Source organism: Dreissena polymorpha, chromosome 1 (assembly GCF_020536995.1).
Source record: "Dreissena polymorpha isolate Duluth1 chromosome 1, UMN_Dpol_1.0, whole genome shotgun sequence".
Classification (NCBI taxonomy): domain Eukaryota; kingdom Metazoa; phylum Mollusca; class Bivalvia; order Myida; family Dreissenidae; genus Dreissena; species Dreissena polymorpha.
The window spans coordinates 200,121,822-200,149,777 of NC_068355.1; the positions used below are offsets into that span (position 1 = coordinate 200,121,822).

Sequence of the window (27,956 nt, forward strand, 5' to 3'; positions counted from 1 at the left end):
TTATACTGTTTTGCACAACAAATTCATTTGTATGATTGGGTTGTCTCCGTATACAACCAACGCGCATGCGCGAATTTAATATCCGTAAACATAATGGCGAGCCTGCTGAAGTTGACGACGAGTGCGGTACAAAAATCGGTGCTGCAGAATGTTGTAAGTTACTATCAAACATTTTCTTGTGATTAACTCGTTTGTTTATAAGTAATTCGTGATTCTTTATTCTTATATTTCCTTTTTGTGCGTATTTACATCAGATAAACTCCAAAGATTCAGTGTCTTGTTTGACAAGGTGAAGGTCACAGCTTTCGTAATGAGTGTCATCTGAATTTGACATTTACCGAAACTAAAGATGGCAATTTTATGTGACAGGTTATTTGAGTGATTAATAATTTAAGTATTTGCAAATGATTTTGGTTTAAATGATCACTAGTATTTTTGATATTTGTCCTTGATTAAAAGTTGCAAATATTGAAGCTTTAAGGGTCAAGGATGTTGAGAGAAAAATAAATATCATTGTGAAGAGTTTTAAGTAGGTTTTAGCTATCTATATGTATATTTTACTGATGGGTTCTAAAGAACTTTTTTTTAATTTTGAAATTAGCTTACTGTTACAGAATGACAAATCAGTGTAATACAAAGACAATATCTTACATTACTTAGTCACTGAAAACAACAACAACTAAGCTTGACTCTGCATGTCCTTTTATAACACTGAAAAAACTTTGTATGTTGTTGATTAATGAAAAAATAACATTAAAATGTTTGTGTTATTTGTAATATTGTGATCTGTATCATAAGGTGCAGCCAACAGCAGTTGGGAGCAAGAGCTTTTCATTCAAAGTCTTTGGACAAAATCATACAGCTGCCAAGGGTGCTAAAACAGGTGGACAGGTAAAGATTGTAGCCATTTTTAGCTCATCTAAGCACACTGTGCTTGGTTGAGCTTTTGTGATGGCTTTCTGTACGTCCTGGGTCATCAACATTTAACACTTTTAACACTAGAGACCACAATTATTGTCCAATCTTCATGAAACTGGTGATGTGTCCCAATGATATCTTGGAGGAGTTTGAAATTATTCTAGTTTGGCAGCGCTTAGCGTAAGCTTTTAAAAGTTGGAAGTCCTGACTTCCAATTCTAAAATTTTGGATGTCCCAGACATAATTTCCCATAAAGTCCAACTTTATAATGCCCCCCTTCGAAGAAGTAGGTGGTGTTGTTATTTCATTTATTAGACATAATCTAAATTGACCAAAGAAAACATATAATTTATTAATTTCTGTCTAATTTGTTACGTTGCATACTGTGAACCTGAATTCAATCTATTATTTTGCATCTTTATTCGATTTATTATGCGATTGTCCTGACTAAATAATGTTGAGATTGGCATCTTTGTTGCACAGGTCAAGAATATAAAGTTGATCTTTTTTCCCATCCTTGGTTAAATTCTCTTTAATACTGCATTTTATCCACATCTCCATAACTTTGGAAAAACTTAATCTGTTGATGAAACAATGCTGTCCCATTTTATGCATTAGCGTTTTAAATGGAATGTCAAGTGTCAGCTAAGAACATACTTAGTGTAATGCATTCTAAATAGTTCAGTTTAAAAATAAACGCAGGAAATTCAAAGCACCGCAGTAGGGGGCATTGTGTTTCGACAAACACATCTCTGGTTCTTGTTTAGACTGTATTGACATATATCCAATGTTAACCCAAAGAATATCTCACATAATGTTTCTGGTATCGTGCATTCATTGCTGTATAAATTGTTAAAAGTGTAATGATTATCAATCGGGTTAGTAAATAAATGCATGATCATAAAGTATTATCGCAGATTAGCCTGTGCAGTACACACAGGCTTATCAGGGGCAACACTAACTGCCTACACTACATTTTCATTCTGTTCAGAAGAGACTTTAAACGAACAATACTTAAAAAGCTGACAAGTTTGTCCTCAATAGTCTGTGCGGACTGCACAGGCTAAGACTGCACAGATGAAAATGAGACGTCACTTTAACCACATGCATTAAGCCCAGTTTATTTTTCAGAACAAAGCTAATATTATGTTGCAGATTTCAAGAGACTACCCAGTCATTGACCACACATACGATGCTGTAGTTGTTGGTGCTGGCGGTGCCGGCCTCAGGGCAGCATTCGGCCTGGCCAATGAGGGATTCAAGACTGCATGCATCACAAAACTCTTCCCAACACGGTCACACACGGTGGCAGCACAGGTTGGAGTCATTATAAATCATGAAGTCTTACTATTGTCTTGGAAATACTGTAACTAAATATTTGTGCTTATTTATAAATAGTCATAACATTGTGAATTTGTTCATCAAAGTCAGTAACCTTAACTTCTATCCAAAAAACCATTTGCATTATAATAAATTATTTATGTTTATGCTATTTACAGAAACAAAACTCTTTTGAATTTAGTTTCTCATCAATTTCTCTTTCATTTGACTATTGTAGTTCAAATAAATTGCTGTTCCAAGATAGTAAAGCTGTTGTCAATATGTAGGGTATCCATTTGGTCACAATAAACTGCAGTTCCAGAACTACAGCAAAGCGTTTTGTATGGTACGGTAGAGTTGTACCAATTAAGCGCTGGGTGACTATACAAATGCCTATTGTATGGAACCATAGGGCGGTATCAATGCAGTGCTTGGTAACTGCTTCAATGTTTGTTGTATGGTTTTGTAGGGTGCTATCAGTGTATGGTACTGTAAGGTGGTATAAATGCAACCAGTTGTGTGGTACTGTAGGGTGGTAAAAATGAAGCCTGTTGTATGGTACTATAGGGTGGTATCAATGTAGCTTGTTGTTTGGTACTGTAGGATGCTGAATGGGTTTCACTGCACTATACCTGTTTTACGGTACTGTAGGGTGGTATCAATGCTGCGCTGGGTCACATGGAGGAAGATGACTGGCGGTGGCATTTCTACGACACTGTGAAGGGCTCAGACTGGTTGGGCGACCAGGATGCCATACACTACATGTGTGAGGAGGCACCCAAGGCAGTCATTGAGGTGAAAACAAGGGCTTGCTGTTGGCAGACTTAACCCTGTACAGCTCACATACGCATTTTGTATCGTTTTGTAGTCCTTAAGAAAATCAAATTAAAATGAAGACCTTTTTAAGTTTCAAGTTTTAAAGGCTTCAGTTTGAACCCTAAAAATCTGATAAGCACCAAACAGCAAAAAACCTGTAAAATGTGTAGGTTACATACAGGCTTATCTGGTTTTGTGCTGGTGACCACCCCAGTCTTTGAGTGAATAATGAAAATACACGTGGACTCCATAAATTACTGTTATTGCTAGTAAATATAATAATAAATATAATAATAAATAACAACAAATGTTCCTCACTTGTATGCCATTAACAGATGGAAAATGCTGGTGAATAGAGTCCCTGATAAAAAAGTGATTGTGTGTTTTGAGCTCACCTAAGCACAATGTGCTCATGGTGAGCTTTTGTGATTGCCTTTTGTCAGTCGTGCGTTGTGCAGCATCAACATTTACCTTGAAAACTCTCTAGAGGCCACATTTTTTTGTCCAATCTCCATGAAATTTGGTCCGAAAATTGGTCTCAATGATATCTTGGGTGAGTTCGAAAAACAGTTACTTTGCTTGAAAAACATGGCTGCCAAGGGGCAGGGCATTTTTCCTTATATGGCTATAGTAAAATCTTGTTAACACTCTAGAGGCCACATTTATTTTCCGATATTCATGGAACTTGGTCAGTAGATTTGTCCCAATGATATCTTGAATGATTTCGAAAATTGTTATGGTTTCTTTAAAAGCATGGCCATCAGGAGGCGGGGCATTTTTCCTTATAAGGCTATATATGTTTTTTGTAAAACCTTGTTAACACCATGAGGCCACATTTATTGTCCAATCTTCATGAAATTTGGTCAGAAGATTTGTCTTATTGATATCTTGGATGATTTCGAAAATGATTCTGTTTGCTTGAAAAACATGGCTGCCAAGGGGCGGGGCATTTTTTCCTTAAATGGCTGTAATAAAATCTTGTTAACACTCTAGAGGCCACATTTATAGTCAGATCTTCATGAAATTCGGTCAGAAGATTCATCCCAATAATATCTTGGGCGAGCTCAAAATAATGCCGGTTTGTTGAACAACATGGCTGCCAGGGGGCGGGGCATTTTTCCTTATATGGCTATGGTAAAACCTTGTTAACACTCTAGAGGCCACATTTATTTTCTGATCTTCATGAAACTTGGTCAGATGATTTTGTCCCAATAATATCTTGTTGTCTCAGGTGAGCGACTTTGGGCCTTCAGGCCCTCTTGTGTTATATTTCTGACACTTAAAGTTTGTACTTGTAATAGATATTGTTGTTGCGTTTTTTAAACTAATAAGGTTGCAAAATGCTAACAGCCAATTTTGTATTAAAAAAAGTTTGTTTCTGCGAAAAGGCTGTACTTGGTGTATTTTAAAATTCTGTAATTGAAAAGTCTTTCTGAACATCTTCCCATTTCCAAAAGGTAATTTCATAGGGACCCGGCACAAAAAAATTCATATATAATATGGTGATTTAGCCACCACAGCAACCACACCCCTGTGGCTGATGATTATAGTTGGTCTGATGATTATAGTCAGGGATCATATTTTTTCGGTTTTGTCGGTCCTAGACCGATTGGGGTCATGAAAGACCGATTGAAAATCCCAAACAGTCGGTCCGATTCAGTTTGCTATTAGAATTCCCATGTCATGAAATCGATTACACAGTGTACATGCTAACACACCCTAATGACATTCTTATCTCGATAAGGTGTGATAAAACATTCGCTGCAGTCTCTAAACCGGTCAGGACCGGTTTATTGCACGTCAGACCAAGAATCAAAAACTTGTGAACAGCGGATTAAAGACGCATCCGAAAAGACGCGTCTGAATGCACGCGCTGTAACTAAACAAAACATGCCGATACATTTTCCACCAGCGTAATAATCCGGTAATATAATTATGAATGAAAGTCGCGGATCTGATCGACAGAACAGCCGAAAGTTATTTTTATGGGCGGAACTTCACATAAAATAGACGAGTTAACGCGTGACGTCACACGCACCTGCAAAGTTTAGACTCCGCCCACTGGTTGGCAAAAGAGGTGCAATTTATATAAGCGCATATAGAGAAGGTTGACGAAATCTTCGTTTTTAATGATAATCATGCACAATATCGAATATAATTTTACTAATTATGTCTGAATAAAACATTAGCATACAAGGAAATGCATCTTTGGAAAGATTTTATTGTTTTTATTATTATTTGTTTTTACTGACAACGAACTCGGGAGTGGAACACAATCTTAGAGCTCGGTATGTGGTTAAACAAAAATCTCTCTACTTGGCACTTCATCGCGACCATTTTTAGTTAAAAACTTCTCAGAAATTAAAATTCTTTTAGAATGAATTAAATTTAATGAACGAAAACAAATAAGGATAAAAACAAACAACGAATAGGTCAATTGTATGTACGCGACATAGGGTAACTGATTTGAACCTTTATGTGTCTGGAAAAACTTACCTTCTTACACATTCAATAAATTCTTTTATTTAATGTAATTGTTTTATTTTATTGTTCACACTAATTTTGGCACTCTTTGTTGCAGCATTTATATCCCGGTGTATAATTGCACCTTTGTTATCTCAAACCGATTATCTCGTTATGATCGGATACTGTCCAGACAATTACAAAGAAAACATGGTGTCATAAACCCAGGGACCTACACTTGGACCCCTGCATAAACCACATGTTGCAGGCGAGTGTCTGGTCAGTAAACATAAGTCACGATACCTCTATGTCATCTCTTGGCATATTGAGCAATCATTTAAGCCACATTTTAAAGCTAAAAATACTGATAAGTTAATTTTTTATGAAATATTTTAACAAAAATGAAGCCATTTGTCGGAAATGTATTAACGGGAACGAGTGTATATATTTATTAGCCAGTTAAACTTAATAATACATTGTTTAATAACTATACATTTAAATATTGTGCAATTTTACTGCTATGCAATTAAGGTATTTAACGGGTAGCGGCAAAAGTTAACTCCGCTATTATGTGTAAAGATTGTACATTACTGCAGGGTCCGAAACACGATCATGAACATAAGCAGTCACAAAAGGGGCCGTTAGATAAATTAAATATATGCATCTATCATAAAATGCTATATTTTTATCACTCCTTATTACTAATAGAGATTTCAATATACATGCAAAGACAGTTACATTGAATTTATATTCATTCAATGTAAACGAAACGTAAATTCATTCAATGTAAAAGAAAATTACCACAATATTTAAAAATAGTACTGTATTCCGCTTTTTAGGGCTTTTTTATAATTGATTAAATGCACCTCTGACTCTATTGATCGCTGATGAAATAAAACACTATCCACACCACTTAAAATTATAATACAATTAAAATATGTTTTATTAGTGTTTAAATATAATTTATTCAAGTCTTATTATCAGAAAGAATACGGCTAATTTATTGTTTTGTTTTGTGGAATTGTCAGTATTAAGTCTTCCGATCACGTTTACTCTATGCTAATAACTACTTCGTATTTTTATGAAGAGGAAATTTTATTTGTGAATATACATTTATTTGGTACTAAATATGCTATATTTGCACTTTTTTTAAAAGAGTTTTAATGTTTATTTCGTATTTATTATCAATTTATTGACTAAACAAAAGCCCTTTATACATGTTTTACGTTACTGTAACCAGTGTTTTTGCCAACCAGTCAGTGCGCATGCGCGGAAAATCCCGAATGTAAACAATAACAATTAACTCGTCTATAGTACACAAGAAAAATAATATACATTGAATAAATCTTATGTAAAACCGTGTTAGAATCGAAATAATTCGTGTACTTTATACTTTGTTGTTAAATAACTCACGACCGGAAAATTAGATGCGTGGTTTCAAATGCTTCGCTCTCGTGATTAAATCCCTACGCATCTAAACTATCGGCCGTGGGTTATTTGACAACAAATTATTTCTTAATTATTTGGTTAGTTGTTGTCAGTAGACAACCTACGCACAGACATTTGTTTGGTTCAGTGCATGTTTGTAAGCTATTATCGAGTCGACAACAATTTAAAACATCGGTATAGACTTACACAGATTAATAATATTGACAACGATGAAAAAAGTCTGATAAAACAGCACACGAAACAACAATGGTATACCAAATGATAAAACCAGTTGAGAAAACTCGTTCCGTTAAAAAATATGCCTAAGGGAATTTTACTTGTACATGTATTATACCACCTTTATGAATGGCAAAATCAATGGTATATATTTTAACGTAATTTGTCATGATTTCGGATATACATTTTCGGATACTTTTCCCCATTTATATCCGGACCGATTGATGTTGCGGGAAAATATGATCCCTGATTATAGTTAAATCTTATGTATCTGTTGCATTTATGTTTCTCTAACAACTATTTCAGTTGGAGAACTATGGAATGCCATTCAGTCGGCTGGAGAATGGCAAGATCTACCAGCGCGCGTTTGGAGGTCAGAGTCTTAAGTACGGTAAGGGAGGCCAGGCCCACAGGTGCTGTGCTGTTGCTGATAGGACTGGCCACTCCCTGCTGCACACGCTCTATGGACGGGTAATTATTGCGCAATTCTGTAAATGCTACAAAATTTTCGCACCAGTCTTACACTTATTACAATGTAAAAAATTATTTGTTACTTTGTAATAAGTGTAAGTCTGGTGCTAAGACTTAAAAAAGTGTAAAAAATACTGGATAGCCACCATTAGTGTGTTGAATGAATTTGCAGTCCTTTAAGTTGTAAACCCTTACTTTATTATTAAAATTGTTACACAAATCAACAAAATCGGTTATGACAACTACTACTTTATAGAGGATATAATAATAACAAATGTTACACAAATCAAATAAGTCAAAAAATACTCCCTTGCAGTCCCTGAAGTACGACACCCACTACTTCATTGAGTACTTCGCCCTGGATCTGATCATGGAGGAGGGAGAGTGTCGCGGAGTTATTGCCCTTAACTTGGAGGACGGCACCATCCACCGCTTCAAGTCCAAGAACACCATCCTGGCCACTGGGTGAGACCCCTCATACAATATAATGCCTTGATAACCATTTAACTTGTTTGAGTCCATTAGAAAATAAAATTAAATAAATGATTTTTAGCTCAGCTATTTTCAAAGAAACCCGAGGTATTGTCATAGCCAGCTTGCCGTCCGCTGTGCTAAAACCTTAACATCTAAAATCAAAGTGCTTCCACCTACAACTTTGAAACTTCATATGTAGATGCACCTTGATGAGTTCTACACGCCACACCCATTTTTGGGTCACTAGCCACTAGGTCAAAGGTCAATGTCCCTTTGACCTCTAAAAAAAAAGATACTGACAAGCTCTCATTTATTCAAAACTGAAACCGCAGCCGAGGGTTGGCACCCGTTAGCTCTTGTTCTGAATGATTGTAAGTTTTAAAGGCTTCATTTCCAACTCTAAGAATGATACTGATGAGCAGCTAACAGCATAACACCTAAACAGACCGCTTGTAACTTGCAGGCTGTTCTGGTGTTATGCTGGTGCCATATACAGGTTTTCACTTTGCTTCTGAGTGGGAAAGAGTTAATGACAAGTTGTTTGATGGCACTGTCGTTTGCAGTTTCATTCCCTCTAGTCTGTTCCTATTTTATTAAGTGAAATAATGAGTAGTACATTCTGTTATGGACATGGTCAATCTATTTGCTGTGATAGAAATAAAATCCACCGTGTTAGCTCTGCATCCTTTTTTTTTAGGGATGGCAAAATTATTCGAATAATCTAATATTCGATTGAATGGTCAGCATTCGAATAATAAAAATGATATTCGCATATTCGCATTTTTTTTCCAAACGTAATTTCACCAATATTTAATGAACTGCGAACCGCTTACTAAAAAGCAACCGAAATCACTTGGGAGTAACAAGTGACGTTCTTCGTGTCAAACTGATAACGCGGCCTGTATCAGTGTTGATTGCGCAATGCAATATACACGCTCTAAGAAACGCCCCGACTGTTGTTTGTCAATGGGGTGCCAATTCACGGTTTCAATAGACTGGCGAATAATAATTAAGTTTTGTGATCACAGTATGTACAGCCATTAAAATGTGTGAATTACTCAAATCGCGCAATGCAATATACTAACTATAAGAAAGGGCCCGAACTGTTGTTTGTCAATAAGGTACCAATTAAGGGCTTCAATTTACTTGCGAATAATAATTTAGTTTTTGTGATCACAGTTTGAACAGACATTTAAATATGTAAATTACTCAAAAGTAACAGATGATATAAATGAAACAATCATCAAGGAATCATAATTCAAATCTGAAAATGCCACCAGCCCCTTCTGCAGTATGGAATACTTTACATGGTCTGTGGATAAGAAGACCGCAACGTGTAATGTGTGTAAACTTATTTTTACATATGCGCGGTCTGCTACAAATATGTGGAATCATTAAAAAAATAAAATTCTATGACACGATGTTTTTCATTTTATTTGTGCCCGATTACAGTATCGGTCATAGTATTAGTCGACAGCGATACAATTATTCGATAGCAACGTTAATAAACAGCCTCTTATTTAGCAAACGGATATAACTTACAAACCAATGGAAATTAATACATAACAAGGTAAAATCAATCCAGCCGTTTTATGCGAATATTCGAATATTCGATTGAATGAATTTGCGAACATTCGAATACCGACATTTGTATTCGATGCCATCCCTATTTTTTTTCTCTGTTTCTGTGCCTGACCTAAGTGCTAATTTGGATAACTACAATTCTGTGATATGTAAAAAATTATTGTTGAAGTATTTTAGTCTTTATTTACATGGTGCCTTTAAATGCACTTCTTACTGGCAGTGTGTGTCCAATTTTTCAGTGGTTATGGTCGGACCTATTTCTCCTGCACCTCAGCCCACACATGCACTGGGGACGGTACTGCTATGGTCGCCCGGGCAGGGCTGCCCAATGAGGACATGGAGTTCGTGCAATTCCATCCAACAGGTAATAATGACTTTGTTTCAAACCATGTTGCATCAAGTGTTCACTGAATAACAATAATCTTGTAAGCAATATTGTTGCCATTGGCAAAGATGGGTCCCTAGGTTGCATCTGGTAAAAAAAGTGGTTTTTAGCTCACCCGAGTACTTATTGCCAATAAGGAGCTTTTAGCTTACCACGATGTCCATCGCTCAGCAGTCCAGGCATACATCAGTGCATGTGTTTGTTTACTTTTCTTTTAACGACTTTGGTGAAATATGCAAAAAGTTGAAAACATAAGCCTGCCTTATTTAATGAAGTAGCAAAAATGAAGATTAAAGTTGATGTTGCAAGCCTGAGTTTGCTATTTTTGTTTCAAAAACAATAAAAAACCACTCGCATTAAAAAGCAGGAAACTTTGTAGACTGGCTGTGTCATATTGGAAATGGTGTTTGGCCATCAGGAGTTCTTGGGTTCAAAATTCATGTTGAGACTGTCGCAAGAATGCCCCAAAGACAATACGTACCAGTTCCACTCACAACACGTACTGGTTCCACTCACAACACGTACTGGTTCCACACACAACACGTACTGGTTCCACTCAGGAATCGGGACTGGAATGTCTCAATAAGCCACTGCCATCATTTGACCACGAGGTAAGGGGTTCTATGTTCACTGTGGAAGCATTCATTAGACTTCCCCCATGGAAACAAACTGGTGGTTCTACTCAGGATATGGACCTAAAAGTGTTTCTATTGGCAATAGGCATTTGATGCTATCAAGCTTAAATTCATGGGCTAAAACTAAAACCAAATGTTCCCTAGGTATCTACGGGGCAGGGTGTTTGATCACAGAGGGTTGCCGTGGTGAGGGAGCTATCCTGCTGAACTCAGAGGGAGAGCGCTACATGGAGAGGTACGCACCCACGGCCAAGGACCTAGCGTCCAGAGATGTCGTCTCCAGGGCATCCACCATTGAAATCAGGGAGGGACGGTAAGAGACACCTATATCTTAGCCTCCCTTGAAAATGTAGTTTAATGCATGTGTATTGAGTGTTGTCTCAGATAAGCCTTAGCAATCTGCACATGCTAATCAGGGATGACATTCTCCACTCTTCTGGTATTTTTCATTTATAGAAAGTATTTCAGTGAAATTCCAGTTAAGGCAGGAAGTGTCGTCCCTCATATTCATTCAATAGAACAGTTATTCCATCTCAATAATTAACAAAAAGAGGCCTAAACAATCCTATCATTCTTCATGTCCATTCAAGCCATACTTAACTTACAATTTATTCTCCCTTGCACAGTGGAGTTGGCCCCTTGAAGGACCACGTGTACCTCCAGCTCTCCCACCTGCCCGCGGAGGTTCTCAAGACTCGCCTCCCTGGAATCTCTGAGACCGCTATGATCTTCGCTGGTGTGGATGTGACCCGCGACCCCATACCTGTGTTACCCACGGTCCACTATAACATGGGAGGTGTTCCCACAAACTACAAAGGACAGGTTAGTCTACCTTTAACCCCATACCTGTGTTACCCACGGTCCACTATAACATGGGAGGTGTTCTCACAAACAACAAAGGACATGTTAGTCTACCTTTGACCCCATACCTGTGTTACCCACAGTCCACTATAACATGGGAGGTGTTCTCACAAACTACAAAGGACATGTTAGTCTACCTTTGACCCCATACCTGTGTTACCCATGGTCCACTATAACATGGAAGGTGTTCTCACAAACTACAAAGGACATGTTAGTCTACCTTTGACCCCATACCTGTGTTACCCACAGTCCACTATAACATGGGAGGTGTACCCACAAACTACAAAGGACATGTTAGTCTACCTTTGACCCCATACCTGTGTTACCCATGGTCCACTATAACATGGGAGGTGTTCCCACAAACTACAAAGGACAGGTGAGTCTACCTTTGACCCCATACCTGTGTTACCCATGGTCCACTATAGCATGGGAGGTGTTCCCACAAACTACAAAGGACATGTTAGTCTACCTTTGACCCCATACCTGTGTTACCCATGGTCCACTGTTACATGGGAGGTGTTCCCACAAACTACAAAGGACAGGTTAGTCTACCTTTAACCCCATACCTGTGTTACCCATGGTCCACTATAACATGGGAGGTGTTCCCACAAACTACAAAGGACAGGTGAGTCTACCTTTGACCCCATACCTGTGTTACCCATGGTCCACTATAACACGGGATGTGTTCTCACAAACTACAAAGGACATGTTAGTCTACCTTTGACCCCATACCTGTGCTACCCACAGTCCACTATAACATGGGAGGTGTTCCCACAAACTACAAAGGGCAGGTGAGTCTACCTTTGACCCCATACCTGTCTTACCCATGGTCCACTATAACATGGGAGGTGTTCCCACAAACTACAAAGGGCAGGTGAGTCTATGTTTGACCCCATACCTGTATGGTCCACTATAACATGGGAGGTGTTCCCACAAACTACAAACGACAGGTCAGTCTACCTTTGACCCCATACCTGTGTTAGCCATAGTCCACTATAACATGGGAGGTGTTCTCTCAAACTACACAGGGCAGGTGAGTGTACCTTTGACCCCATACCTGTGTTACCCACCGTCCACTATAACATGGGAGGTGTTTCCACAAACTACAAAGGACAGGTGAGTCTACTTTTGACCCCATACCTGTGTTACCCATGGTCCACTATAACATGGGAGGTGTTTCCACAAACTACAAGGGGCAGGTGATTCTATGTTTGACCCCATACCTGTGTTACCCACGGTCCACTTTATCATGGCAGGTGTTCCCACAAACTACAAAGGACAGGTAAGTCTACCTTTGACCCCATACCTGTGTTACCCATGGTTCACTATAACCTGGGAGGTGTTCTCACAAACTACACAGGGCAGGTGAGTCTATGTTTGACCCCATACCTGTGTTACCCATGGTCCACTATAACATGGGAGGTGTTCCCACAGACTACAAAGGACATGTTAGTCTACCTTTGACCCAATACCTGTGTTACCCATGGTCCACTATTACATGGGAGGTGTTCCCACAAACTACAAAGGACAGGTGAGTCTACCTTTGACCCCATACCTGTGTTACCCATGGTCCACTATAACATGGAAGGTGTTGTCACAAACTACAAAGGACAGGTGAGTCTACCTTTGACCCCATACCTGTGTTACCCATGGTCCACTTTAACATGGGAGGTGTTCCCACAAACTACAAAGGACAGGTTAGTCTACCTTTGACCCCATACCTGTGTTACCCATGGTTCACTATAACATGGGAGGTGTTTCCACAAACTACAAAGGACAGGTGAGTCTACCTTTGACCCCATACCTGTATTACCCACCGTCCACTATAAAATTGGAGGTGTTCCCACAAACTACAAAGGACAGGTTAGTCTTCCTTTGACCCCATACCTCTGTTACCCATGGTCCACTTTAACATGGGAGGTGTTCCCACAAACTACAAAGGACAGGAGAGTGTCATTTTTAGCTCGACTATTATATATGAAATATATAAAGTGGAGCTATCCTACTCACCTCGGCGTCAGCGTCTGTGTTAGCATTAGCGTCTGCGTGCAAGTGTTAAAGTTTTCGTACTACCCCGAATATTTTCTTTCTCCCTTCACATATTGCTTTCATATTTTGCATACTTGTTTACCAACATGACACCAACCTATGAACAAGAGCAGACAACTCTATCAAGCGTTTTGTCATAATTATGGCCCCTTTTCCACTTAGAAATGCAGCAAATGTTAAAGTTTGCGTACTACCCCATTCAGGGCTTTTCTTTGACCCTAGCTCCCCGGTTTTGACGCTTGAATTTTACAGAAGACCCTTGTTTGGCTCTTGAGAAAATTACTTCATGCGTCACATTTGACCCGGGGTAATATACCGACTAGCGTCAATGAGATCAAAAGTTGTTAAGACTAAGCGATAATTGGCTTGGGGCGGAGTATCTCTTTTAGTAGATGCTAACCATTATCGCCCGTTTCCAATCATTGAAGCACAAGTCCGCCTAGAAGGCGGAGTTTGGCCCATTGAGAAATCTAGTAATGACCAATTAAAACACTGCGTTCGATGACGCGTGATAAACGTTCCATTATTTATCTTAGCGTGTGTTATCAGCTGTTTGCAGAAAAGACATGTATTAAACCCACCAAAACAAAATGGACTCACCTGCGTCAGTTTTAATAATATCCAATATAAAATAATAACACCTATATCCACAATACACTGTAAAGCATATTTTGAGAAATACTTCCACAATATGTCAGAATGTATTTCTAAAACTAAATACACCCAACCCTATTTTACTTCATGTTTGCTCCGTTTAAATACGCGCGAAAGTTATGCTGGCATATGTACTGTCTATATCGTCGCATAACACGCTTTGCATCAGAGTTGCTAAAAATAAACAAATAAATAAACCCGGACTTTAGCCGTCCAGGGTCGATTTTGAGATGAATGTAAATCCGATGAGTTAGTTAAAGGCAGGGGTATTTATTTCTAATTTCTGATGGTAAGCGGCTGGCACTGAGCAGTTACATGAGCAGTAACTGACCAAACATATTCGCTACTTTCCGAAACCCGTACCATTGGCATTCTACGAACGTTGCTAATGTCCGCCATCTATAAATTATCTTTAAGCAAAGTTAAGCACTGCAAAATCATATTTTAAAACAATGTGTCAACCAAATCATATATTGATTGAGTATTTGCTTAATGTGCAAAAGACGAATCTCGACATGTTTTAGGACAGACGTTTTCGGATACGGTATGATTCGTCGATTTTAATTTATTTTCAACGTTCTTTTCAACATTTTTAAAGAATGACAAATACACATGCGGTGTTACGGATGGTCTGATTGATAAAATTTTGCATTGTACTTACAAGAAATTGCACATAGAAAGACAATAACAAATAACAATAAGCTAGCTAGGGCTCGAGGGGCTGTGCCCTCTATTTCCTTTATCTTACGGTCTTAGACTCTCTGCTTAATTTTCCGGATTTCGAATTTGGGATAATTGACACCCCTGATATATTTTATGTCAGTGCCAGTGCGTGTGTTTTTTTCGTATTGATTTCACAATGCTCACAATGTATGTTTACATTGTGCCTTTTATTGACTGGAATATAAGAAATAAATATTAAGATATTTGTTAATATGTTGCTTTTTATATATTATATCTCAGTAATTTGCTTCAAGTACAAAAGATCATTGACTCTCTTGTGTTATTATTATGACTCGTACAAATTTGATTTTGACTCTTGAAAATATGGTCCGAAGAGTCATTGACTCTTGAGATTTGAGTTCTAAGGAAAGCCCTGCCATTTATTTTCATTGTCCCTTGACATATTGCTTTAATATTTTGCATACTTGTTTACCAACATCACCTCAACCTATAAACAAGACCAGACAACTCTATCAAGCGTTTTGTCATAATTATTGCCCCTTTTATACTTAGAATATGCATATTATTGATAAATCTATGTTAAAGTTTGCGTACTACCCCAAATATTTCATATATCCTTTGACATATTGCTTTTATATGTTGCATACTTGCAACATTACCCCAACCTATAAGCAAGAGCATACCACTGTATCAAGCATTTTTACATAATTATGGCCCCTTTTACACTTAGGTTATTGAACATTTTGCTTAAATTGCCATAACTTCATTATTTATGATCACATTTTATTATTACTTTGACAAAACAACACTTACCTGAATACAACAATGGATTCTACCCAAACAATACCCCACGCCCCTACCAGAATCCCTTCACCCCCCCCCCCCCCCCAACCTATCCCCCCCCCCCCCCATTTTTTTTTGTTTTGTAAACTTTTTATTTTTTAAACATAATTACCACACTCACATTATACCCCCCCCTGCCCCCCACCCCCGACCCCAAAGCAAAAATTTTTGTGAACAATTTCCCCATGGTGGCTTACGTTATACTGTCAAGCACTCGAAAAGTCGAGCGGGCTGTCCTCTGACAGCTCTTGTAGATTCAATCTATTTATATTTTTGCTTGATGGCATCTAAATTCAAAGGCTTCATAATACCCTCTCAAGTAGATGTCCTGGGTAGAATAGCACCTGATGTGGAGATCTAAAGAATGCCCCGAAAGTGGGAATCAATATGTGACCTCCCGGTCGCTAGGCGGACACCACTAAGCCAAGGTGACTGACAGTGTTTCTGTTTTGACCCTGTACCTGTGTACACAGTTTACTAAAGCATGTCAGGTTTGCCCATAATAAATTACAAAGGAAGTTTAGTCTTTGATTGACCCTCTACCTGTGTTACCCAAGGTCCACGGCAAAATTTGGGATTGTTCAAATAAACATCAACGAACAGGTGAGTCTGTTTTCGGGCTTGTATATGTGTTACCCATGGTCCACTATTACATGGGAACTCTGTCCAAACTTCAAAGGGCAGATGAGTCTTTGTTTGGACCTTTACATGCATTTCTTTAGGTCCACTATAAAGACCAAAAAATTCACTTGAAATCACAACTAGATAATTCGCTTCAACCTATTTAACAGGAAGTTTATTGATAATCTGCCTGTAAAGCATCCATTTACAAAGTTGCCTCTTAATTTAGGCCATCACCTACGACCCCAAGTCTAAGAAGGACACAGTAATAGGGGGCCTGTACGCTGCAGGGGAGGTGGCATGTGCGAGTGTCCATGGAGCCAACAGGCTGGGCGCTAACTCCCTGCTGGACCTGGTAGTGTTTGGCCGAGGCTGCGCAAACACAATCATTGCGGAAAACAAGCCTGGGGAGGCGATCGGCAAAGTGAAGGAGGTACGATCTAAATGATTGTTCTACTGCCCTTATTTAAAAGGATTTACAAGACTTATTGGCTTGAAGTGGTTTCTATGGTGTGGTTATTTCATGACTGAGCACTATTTTGTTTACAGGACTGTGCACTGAGTTTATTTAAGAATGTACATTTTGTTTATTTCATAACAGTGCATTTAGTTTACTTTATAAATATGCACTACAATTTTGTATATGAAGTCCTTCCGTTAAGTTTATTTCAAGTCTGTTTGCTAAAATTAATCTTTACTAAGTTCATTTCTACTCTATGCTTTAAGTTTATTCAATTTTCCCCTGTAAGTTTAATTAAATTTCCAACACAAAGTTTATTTGAAATCTCTATAATTAGATTAGTGTCTAGTGTCTGCACACATATCTCTTTTCCTAGTTTGTTTTACACCAGGTCTATTTCAAGTCTATACAAATATAAATACCATCATTTTTTCAAAGTTTTACGAACTTTCATTTAAATTCCCAATAATAAACTTATTTGAAGTTTCTATACTAACTTTATTTCACGTCTTTTCCCGACGTTTTTCAAGTCTCAAAAATATTACTTTTGTCTGCACTAATTTAAATTCCAGTTTTCGCACGAACTTTATTTCAAATCTCTTCAAAAAGTCTTTACAAGCTTCTGCACTAAGATTTTCTGTTTTTTACAAATTAGTTAATTTCCAATATGTGCTCCAAGTTTATTTCAAGTCTATTATATTAGTTTTTCCAGTCTCTACCCTAAGATTATTTCAAGTTTCTAAATTTAGTTTATTTCAAGTCTCAACACTAAGCTTTATTTCAAGTCTTGGCAGTAAGTTTATTTCAAGTCTCAGCAATTAGTTTATTTCAAGTCTCAGCAGTAAGTTTATTTCAAGTCTCAATGATAAGTTTATTTAAGTTTCAACCCTCAAGTTGATATCAAGTGTTAGCCTCATCTCCAATGAGTCCCTACATTGTGTTGCCTGTATCAGAACACCTCATCTCCAATGAGTCCCTACATTGTGTTGCCTGTATCAGAACACCTCATCTCCAATGAGTCCCTACATTGTGTTGCCTGTATCAGAACACCTCATCTCCAATGAGTGCCTACATTGTGTTGCCTGTATCAGAACACCTCATCTCCAATGAGTCCCTACATTGTGTTGCCTGTATCAGAACACCTCATCTCCAATGAGTGCCTACATTGTGTTGCCTGTTTCAGAACACCTCATCTCCAATGAGTCCCTACATTGTGTTGCCTGTATCAGAACACCTCATCTCCAATGAGTCCCTACATTGTGTTGCCTGTATCAGAACACCTCATCTCCAATGAGTCCCTACATTGTGTTGCCTGTATCAGAACACCTCATCTCCAATGAGTGCCTACATTGTGTTGCCTGTATCAGAACACCTCATCTCCAATGAGTCCCTACATTGTGTTGCCTGTATCAGAACACCTCATCTCCAATGAGTCCCTACATTGTGTTGCCTGTATCAGAACACCTCATCTCCAATGAGTCCCTACATTGTGTTGCCTGTATCAGAACGCAGGCGAGGAGTCAGTAGCCAACCTGGACAAGCTACGGTTCTCCAACGGGGCCGTGCCGACCTCTGACCTGCGCTTGCGTCTCCAGAAGGTCATGCAGAACCATGCAGCCGTGTTCAGGGACGGACCCACGCTGACGGCCGGAGTCAAGAAGATGTATGAACTCAACGATGAAATGAAGGACATCAAGGTAGCATTGCTGTTTCACTGTAATGCCTCATCAGATTAAGTTAGATGTAGCTGAGTTTTTTTTAAACCTATATATTTAAGCTTTTTTGCATAAAACGTCAAAAGCTTATTGAAACGCTCTTGAGTCTGTTTGCTAGGTAGAACCAGTACTTGGTATCTTTGGGGGACACCATATCCACTACGCCACAGCCACCTTAATGACCTCAAGGTAGCATTTCTGTCCGGCAACAAAATAACATCTCATCATATAAATGTGGCTCAGCTTTGTGAAAACAGCTGACTCGTGGCGTGTAGTAACATTATTTTGTTTGTTTTCATTAATGCCGGTGTTTTTTATGCTCCCAGTAGGGTGGCATATAGCAGTCAGATTGTCTGTCCGTCTGTCATTTAGTTTTCGGGAGTTTTTTTTTTTGCAACACTTTCAGATATTGAGCTGATTTCTTGGTATTTTGAGTCAATCTATCTGACTTACAGATGAAGTGTGAGTTTTGTTCCAGTCCATTGATCTTTGGCGAGGATTTTTTACAAAACACTTTTAGATATAAAGCTGGTTTTTGGTATGTGAGTCTAACTACATGAATTACAGATGATGTGTGAGTTCCGTTCCAGTCCATTGATTTTTGGTGAAGTTATGGGCTTTGGACTTAACAATTTTATCTAAAATAGCTGCTGTGCAGCTTCAAAGCACAGTAGGGGCATTTCGTTTCAAAAACACAGGTCTTTTATGATTTTCTTGTTGTTTTACAGTCATTTTCTTTTTAGGTTTACTTCAGAAATAATGACTAAAAAATATTTTGTTTGCAGTTGTGAGACTGGGACATGATCTGGAACTCTGATCTGATAGTTGTCTCCCTTGTTTTAAATTGTCAGACTGAGGCATGATCTGGAACTCTGATAGTTGTCTCCTTTGTTTTCAGTTGTCAGACGGAGGCATGATCTGGAACTCTGACCTGATAGTTGTCTCCCTTGTTCGCAGTTATCAGACCGAGGCATGATCTTAAGCTCTGATTTGATAGTTGTCTCCCTTGTTTGCAGCTGTCAGACCGAGGCATGATCTGGAACTCTGATCTGATAGTTGTCTCCCTTGTTTGCAGCTGTCAGACCGAGGCATGATCTGGAACACTGATCTGATAGTTGTCTCCCTTGTTTGCAGCTGTCAGACCGAGGCTTGATCTGGAACTCTGATCTGATGGTTTTCTCCCTTGTTTATAGCTGTCAGACCGAGGCATGATCTGGAACTCTGACCTGATAGAGGCCATGGAGCTGCAGAACCTCATGGTGAACGCACTGCAGACCATCGTGTCTGCCGAGGCCAGGACAGAGAGTCGAGGTGCACACTCCAGGGAGGACTTCAAGGTAGCATTAGTTGGGCCTTGCTTTGTGAAAACTGGGAATACAACGTGTGAGTTAAGTGTCGTCCCAGATTGGAATGGTCAAGCGCAAAATATTGCGTTACTTACACACTTAACTGTATTCTTATACACAGGCGATAAATGGCAAGTTCATTTCACAACACTGTTACAGTTAGTTTTGGGCTATATCATTTGTATGAATGTTTTGATACACAAAAATTGGCTGTTAATCTATTAATGACCCTTTATAGAAATTGCAGCATTATTGTGATCTATTATGGAGTTAATTGATAGTTTAGAATGTCAGTCATTTCGCATCATTGTTTTGTGTTAATTTTACTGAGAGATTAAAGGAGAACATAAGCAGGAACTCTACTGATCATGCTTTGCTACTATAAATATGTTGTAAAAGTTACTGAAAACTTACTTTCTATATTACTTTAAATGATATTATAATGACAAGTAACTTTTTGTTAACACTCTAGAGTCCACATATATTGTCCCATCTTCATGAAAATTGGTCAGAAGATTCATCCCAATAATATCTTAGACGAGTTCAAAAATGATGCAGGTTGGTTGCCAGGGGGCGGGGCATTTTTCCCTATATGGCTATAGTAAAACCTTGTTTACACTTTAGAGGCCATAATTTTCCGATCTTCATGAAACTTGGTCAGAAGATTTGTCCCAATGATATCTTGGATGAGTTTGAAAATGGTTTCGGTTGCTTTAAAAACATGGCCACCAGGGGGCCGGGCATTTTCCTAATATGGCTATATATTGCTTTAGTAAAACCTTATTAACACTCTAGAGACCACATTTATTGTCCGATCATCATGAAACTTGGTCACAAGATTTGTACCAATTAAATCTTGGATGAGTTTGAAAATGGTTCTGGTTGGTGGAAAAACATGGCCACCAAGGGGCGTGGCATTTTTCCTTATATAGCTATAGTAAAACCTTGTCATCACTCTAGAACCCATATTTATTGTCCGATCATCATGAAACTTTGTCAGAAAATTTGTCCCAATGATATCTTGGACAAGTTCGAAAATGGTTCCAGTTGCTTGAAAAACATGGCCACCAGGGGGGGGGGGCATTTTTCCTTATATGAATCTTCATGAAACTTTGTCAGAATATTTGTTTAAATGATATCTTGGATGTGTATGAAAATGGTTGTGGTCTGTTGAAAAACGTGGCTGCCAGGATGTTCACTAGTCATGAAAGTTGGTAAGAACATTTTGTTCTAATGACATCTTGTGCTGCACAGAACAGGTCAGTTCCATTCCTCTCAGGTGAGCGACTTTGGGCCTTTCAGGCCCTCTTGTTTTACTATTTTTGCTGTATATGTCTTGCAGAAACGTTTAGACGAGATTGACTACAGTAAGCCTGCAGCAGGTCAGACACCTCTACCAATGGAGAAACACTGGCGTAAACACACCCTGTCATACTCTGATGCAAACAACAAGGTAAGTGGCTCTAGTCATGAGTCTGGTACTGGGGAAACTGAGCTAAAAGCAGTAGTTCATTTGCAATTCTTTATTTTTAGCTCGGCTGTTTTCGGTAAAAACCCAAGGTATTATCATAGCCAGCTCGCCGTCCGCTGTAGGCGTCGTGCTAAAACTTTAACATTGGCTTTAAAATCAAAGTGCTTCCACCTACAACTTTGAAACTTTATATGTAGATGCACCTTGATGAGTTCTAAACGCCACACCCAATTTTGGGTCACTAGGTCAAAGGTCAAGGTCACTGTGTCCTCTAATAAAATAATTAAAAAAAAATTTCTGACAAGCTTTCGCAGCCGAGCGTTGGCACCTGTTATGCTGTGCTCTTGATAAAAGAAGCAATATCTTAACCATCTTAGCTTTTTATGCCCCCGGTTGGGTGGCATATAGCAGTTGAACTGTCCGTCAGTCAGTATGTCAGTCTGTCCTTTAACGTTGGCCATAACTTTTGCAATATTGAAGCAACTTGATATTTGGCATGCATTTGTATCTCCTGAAGCTGCACATTTTGAGTGGTGGAAGTTCAAGGTCAAGGTCATCATCCTTCAAGGTCAAAGGTAAAAAAAAAATTTTAAAAATTCAAAGCGGCGCAGTAGGGGGCATTGTATTTCTGACGAACACATCTCTTGTATAAGATAATGATTGTTTTTAACCTAAACCTCTTTATCCTCGGGCTCAGGGGAAAAATATATTGGCGTTTATTTTTATTGTTCATTTTTTTGTTGGTCTGTTGAGTTGTCTACAAAAATTGTTAAAATTTTGTGGAGCAAACTACTTCCACATTTCTCAAGCCATTTATGGAAACTTTAAATTTGTCAATCTTAAATGAAGATGCCGAAACAATTCTTTCATCCCCAGTGGTCCACACGCTCTGAAGTTATTTGTCCTTAAAAAAATCTTTTAAAATTGTTGTTGAAATTGTCTTAACTCTTCCAGTGCTGGAACTGAATTTTGAAGGCCTTTGCAAACAGTTTGGATCCAGATGAGACGCCACAGAATGTGGCGTCTCATCAGGATCCAAACTGTTCGCTTTCTGATAGTTTTTTTTGAAAAAAATATAACAAAATGCTAATTTTAGAAATTCAGCAGACTACATTTTTGCCGACGACAAATTTCCCAGCATGCAAAGAGTTAATTGTAACGACCCTCTAGCTACTGTTCTGTTTCAGACGACCCTTGAGTACCGGCCTGTGATAGACCACACCCTGGATGAGAAGGATTGCCCCAGTGTGGTGCCTGCTGTCAGGTCTTACTAGACCCTCTCATGTAAACAGGTATACAATCGGGTAATCCAGGCTTATTGCATGTGCATTAAGTGTTGTCCCCCATTAGCCTGTGCAGTCAGCACAGGCTAAACTGGGACATTTTCTGGTTTAATAAAATTTAATAAAAAGGAAGTTTTCTTCTAAAGGTAAATCAAGTCTTGGGGTAAAAAGCGTCATCCATGATAAGCCTGTGCCAACTGCACAGGCTTATTTGTGATTACACTTAAAACACATGCATTAAATCGTGTTTTTCTAGAACGAGGCTTAAAAGATTTTAGCTTAACTATTATCATTATTTGGTACACTTTTCCCCTGTTTGATTGCAACAAGTTCATATTTGTGTCGTTAAACTTCACACATTTTATCAAAATCACTTTGCAAGGTCTGGTTCATATCTGTTCAACTATTATGGATATTCATTCAGGCACGTGTTTAGCATATTAGCCAAGGCAGATGATTTTGACCTGTATTTTAGCTAATTAGTTAAACCCGCTTGGTAAACCTGGGAATATTTAAGGTTAAGGGGTTTGTAACTACTTCTTATAATCAGTTGAAATGTTACTGGGGGTCTTTATTTCAAGTTTCTTCTAAAGATTATAGTTCTGACATAGAGTATCAGTAGGGAAATGTACTGTTCTGAGACATTGAGTATCAGTAGGGAAATGAACTGTTCTGAGACATTGAGTATCAGTAGGGAAATGTACTGTTCTGCGACATTGAGTATCAGTAGGGAAATGTACTGTTCTGAGACATTGAGTATCAGTAGGGAAATGTACTGTTCTGAGACATTGAGTATCAGTAGGGAAATGTACTGTTCTGAGACATTGAGTATCAGTAGGGAAATGTACTGTTCTGAGACATTGAGTGAGTATCAGTAGGAAAATGTACTGTTCTGAGACATTGAGTATCAGTAGGGAAATGTACTGTTCTGAGACATTGAGTATCAGTAGGGAAATGTACTGTTCTGAGACATGGAGTATCAGTAGGGAAATGTACTGTTCTGAGACATAGAGAATCAGTAGGGAAATGTACTGTTCTGAGACATTGAGTATCAGTAGGGAAATGTACTGTTCTGAGACATTGAGTATCAGTAGGAAAATGTACTGTTCTGAGACATGGAGTATCAGTAGGGAAATGTACTGTTCTGAAACATTGAGTATCAGTAGGGAAATGTACTGTTCTGAGACATGGAGTATCAGTAGGGAAATGTACTGTTCTGAGACATAGAGAATCAGTAGGGAAATGTACTGTTCTGAGACATTGAGTATCAGTAGGGAAATGTACTGTTCTGAGACATAGAGTATCAGTAGGAAAATGTTCTGTTCTGAGACATGGAGTATCAGTAGGGAAATGTACTGTTCTGAAACATTGAGTATCAGTAGGGAAATGTACTGTTCTTAGACATAGAGTATCAGTAGGGAAATGTACTGGTACTGTTCTGAGACATTGAGTATCAGTAGGGAAATGTACTGTTCTGAGACATTGAGTATCAGTAGGGAAATGTACTGTTCTGAGACATGGAGTATCAGTAGGGAAATGTACTGTTCTGAGACATTGAGTATCAGTAGGGAAATGTACTGTTCTGAGACATAGAGTATCAGTAGGGAAATGTACTGTTCTGAGACATAGAGTATCAGTAGGGAAATGTACTGTTCTGAGACATAGAGTATCAGTAGGGAAATGTACTGTTCTGAGACATAGAGTATCAGTAGGGAAATGTACTGTTCTGAGACATAGAGTATCAGTAGGGAAATGTACTGTTCTGAGACATAGAGTATCAGTAGGGAAATGTACTGTTCTGAGACATAGAGTATCAGTAGGGAAATGTACTGTTCTGAGACAAAGAGTATCAGTAGGGAAATGTACTGCTCTGAGACATAGAGTATCAGTAGGGAAATGTACTGTTCTGAGACATAGAGTATCAGTAGGGAAATGTACTGTTCAGAGACATCGCGTGTCAGTAGGGAAATGTACTGTTCTGAGGCATAGAGTATCAGTAGGGAAATGTACTGTTCTGAGACAGCTCTTGTTATCTGACATAGCGTATCAATAGGGAAATGTACTGTTCTGAGACATTGAGTATCAGTAGGACAATGTACTGTTCTGAGACATAGAGTATCAGTAGGAAAATGTACTGTTCTGAGACAGCTCTTGTTTATCTGACATAGAGTATCAGTAGGGAAATGTACTGTTCTGAGACAGCTCTTGTTATCTGACATAGAGTATCAGTAGGGAAATGTACTGTTCTGAGACAGCTCTTGTTATCTGACATAGAGTATCAGTAGGGAAATGTACTGTTCTGAGACAGCTCTTGTTATCTGACAGAGTATCAGTAAGGAAATGTACTGTTCTGAGACATCTCTTGTTATCTGACATAGAGTATCAGTAGGGAAATGTACTGTTCTGAGACAGCTCTTGTTTGTCTGACATAGCGTATCAGTAGGGAAATGTACTGTTCTGAGACAGCTCTTGTAATCTGACATAGAGTATCAGTAGGGAAATGTACTGTTCTGAGACAGCTCTTGTTTATCTGACATAGAGTATCAGTAGAGAAATGTACTGTTCTGAGACAGCTCTTGTTATCTGACATAGCGTATCAGTAGGAAAATGTACTGTTCTGAGACAGCTCTTGTTATCTGACATAGAGTATCAGTAGGGAAATGTACTGTTCTGAGACAGCTCTTGTTTATCTGACATAGAGTATCAGTAGGGAAATGTACTGTTCTGAGACAGCTCTTGTTATCTGACATAGAGTATCAGTAGGGAAATGTACTGTTCTGAGACAGCAGTTGTTAATCTGACATAGAGTATCATTAGGGAAATGTACTGTTCTGAGACAGCTCTTGTTATCTGACATAGAGTATCAGTAGGGAAATGTACTGTTCTGAGACAGCTCTTGTTATCTGACATAGAGTATCAGTAAGGAAATGTACTGTTCTGAGACAGCTCTTGTTATCTGACATAGAGTATCAGTAGGGAAATGTACTGTTCTGAGACAGCTCTTGTTATCTGACATAGAGTATCAGTAAGGAAATGTACTGTTCTGAGACAGCTCTTGTTTATCTGACATAGAGTATCAGTAGGGAAATGTACTGTTCTGAGACAGCTCTTGTTTATCTGACATAGAGTATCAGTAGGGAAATGTACTGTTCTGAGACATAGAGTATCAGTAGGGAAATGTACTGTTCTGAGACATAGAGTATCAATAGGGAAATGTACTGTTCTGAGACATAGAGTATCAGTAGGGAAATGTACTGTTCTGAGACAGCTCTTGTTAGCTGAATTGTACACTTTTTGAGCTTCTGTCTGGAAAAACTGGGCTTAATGCATTTGTGTCAAGTGTCATCCAAGAATAACCAGTGCAGTCTGTACAAGCTAATCAGAGACAACGCTTTCTACTTTTATGGAATTTTTAATGCAAAGGAAGTCTCTTCTTTAAAGGAAAAATTGCATTAAGTCGGAAAGTGTGGTCACTGATTAGCCTGTGCAGACTACAATTTTGCATGACACTTTACCCACATGACACTATACCCACATTCATGAAGTCCAATTTTGGATGACACTATACCTACATTCATGAAGTCCAATTTTCCTTACATGAAGCTCATTTGTTTTATTGTGTCTGTTTGCAGGAAAGATCCCTGTTCAGCTGTGGACACAGCTTTTGGAAGATACAAGTTTACTTGTTTGTGCTAAGATGGAATTATGTTAACGAGTGTGATGAACAATAACCTGTTAATGTCACTGAACTGACAGTGTTGTTTCGAAATATTCATTATAAAGAATCATAGCTAGCTATCACAAAAGTTGGCATTAATAGTAAATAATTAGTTTCGCTTTGTTAGGACTGTTAGTTCGTGTTATGTGAGTAAATAACTTTATTCAAACAGTTGAATTAAATGAATATCTTATGAAGCAATTCATAATTGTTTCTGAGTATCAATTATTTATTTGATTGAAAACTGATCGTGATGGTAAATATTTCTGATTTTTGTTTGAAAGATGCCTCTCTGTTATAAATGATATTGTGGTGAAATATGACTACACGTTTAATCTGATTTCACAATCGCACATTATCGGCCCTTTCCGTCAAACATCGGATAAGTACCTCGAAGGAGATAGTATGAATACACATTTCGGAAGCGGTATTGCGGTCTACCTACGCGGGCCTACGCGAATCAAAATTACATAGTTAAAACAAACATGGCCGGTTTTTCGAGTTGTTTACATTTTGCAAAGATGAAAATGGGGATTTTCTATGCTCTGAAGCCAGAGCAAGTACAAACTCTACAGGAATTATGGACGCCGTCGTTGTTATTGTTTTTGTTGTTGTAACATTCTTAGAATGGTATCACGTGGGCGGACTACTTTCAACCCGTATTTCTCCCGAGTCCGATTATGATAATCTGCGAGGGGTACCGAATGCTGATTTCACTGTTAAATTATAAAGGTTTATCAAAGAATTCATATGTAACAATGTAACTGTTTATTTAATTTTTATTTGTAATGTTGATTAAATGTTTGATATTAATGCCACATGTTTGTCAACATGTTATGTTTTGAATTTTTTACAACCCATTGTATAGTGTGCAGTTTACTGTAGGTTAAGTGAAGAACTCTTTATTAATATTATGTATCAATAAAATGTACAGGCGTACCATTGGTCAACCCCATTTACCTCTCAAAATGGTTACCATATGCTGACATATGAAATACCGCTTAAATAGACAGGGACATAAAATGCTTTATATGTTAAGTACGTTTTAATACTATCAGTAAAATAATATTTTATATGATTAAGTCGCAGCATAAACACAGTCTTAATAATTGGTGTACACATAAAGATTGCAATTAGCACACGCTTATCAGGGACGAACATTTCCGGTTTTCATTGTACTTTTTGTTTGAAGGAAGTATCTTCTCAGCAACAATCCAGTTCAGGCGGAAAGTGTCGTCCATGATTGATATGCGGACAGCACAGACTATTCAGGGACGACACTTAAGGCATATGCTTTAGGTCCCGATTCTTACAAGACTAGGCTCACTTACAATTTTTACATGCATCGTTCTTATCGTTCTGTTCCTCAACATATTTACCTCAATACCATGAAGAGATTTTGAGGGGTGTTTCAAACTCAAAACGTGTACTGCAATAGCAGCTTCCATGCAGCGTCGTCTGCACGACTGTATAACGCATCACTTAAAATGTTTCGTCATCATTTAAAGGCCTTCGAAACG

At 38.4% G+C, this 27,956-nt stretch overlaps 1 protein-coding gene across 1 annotated transcript; it reads left to right on the plus strand.

Annotated features, from left to right (window-relative positions):
* Positions 1-27,249, plus strand: LOC127864594 (succinate dehydrogenase [ubiquinone] flavoprotein subunit, mitochondrial-like). The gene is made up of 15 exons (XM_052404346.1): positions 1-153; positions 799-891; positions 2,074-2,235; positions 2,890-3,033; positions 7,489-7,653; positions 7,970-8,118; positions 9,951-10,075; positions 10,876-11,044; positions 11,358-11,553; positions 16,673-16,876; positions 18,409-18,600; positions 19,812-19,955; positions 21,307-21,417; positions 22,623-22,727; positions 26,351-27,249. Exons 1-14 carry the CDS (start codon positions 94-96, stop codon positions 22,707-22,709), a joined length of 2,001 nt encoding a protein of 666 aa, XP_052260306.1. The 5' UTR covers positions 1-93; the 3' UTR covers positions 22,710-22,727; positions 26,351-27,249.
* Positions 27,250-27,956: the final 707 nt, after the last annotated feature.

What these genes read in the sequence shown, in the direction of transcription:
- LOC127864594 (XM_052404346.1), top strand. Translation starts at nt 94, where the DNA reads ATGGCGAGCCTGCTGAAGTTGACGACGAGTGCGGTACAAAAATCGGTG. An exon ending in AATCGGTGCTGCAGAATGTT is followed by an intron (nt 154 to 798) that starts GTAAGTTACTAT and finishes CTGTATCATAAG; the next exon opens with GTGCAGCCAACAGCAGTTGG. An exon ending in CCACAAACTACAAAGGACAG is followed by an intron (nt 11,554 to 16,672) that starts GTTAGTCTACCT and finishes CTCTTAATTTAG; the next exon opens with GCCATCACCTACGACCCCAA.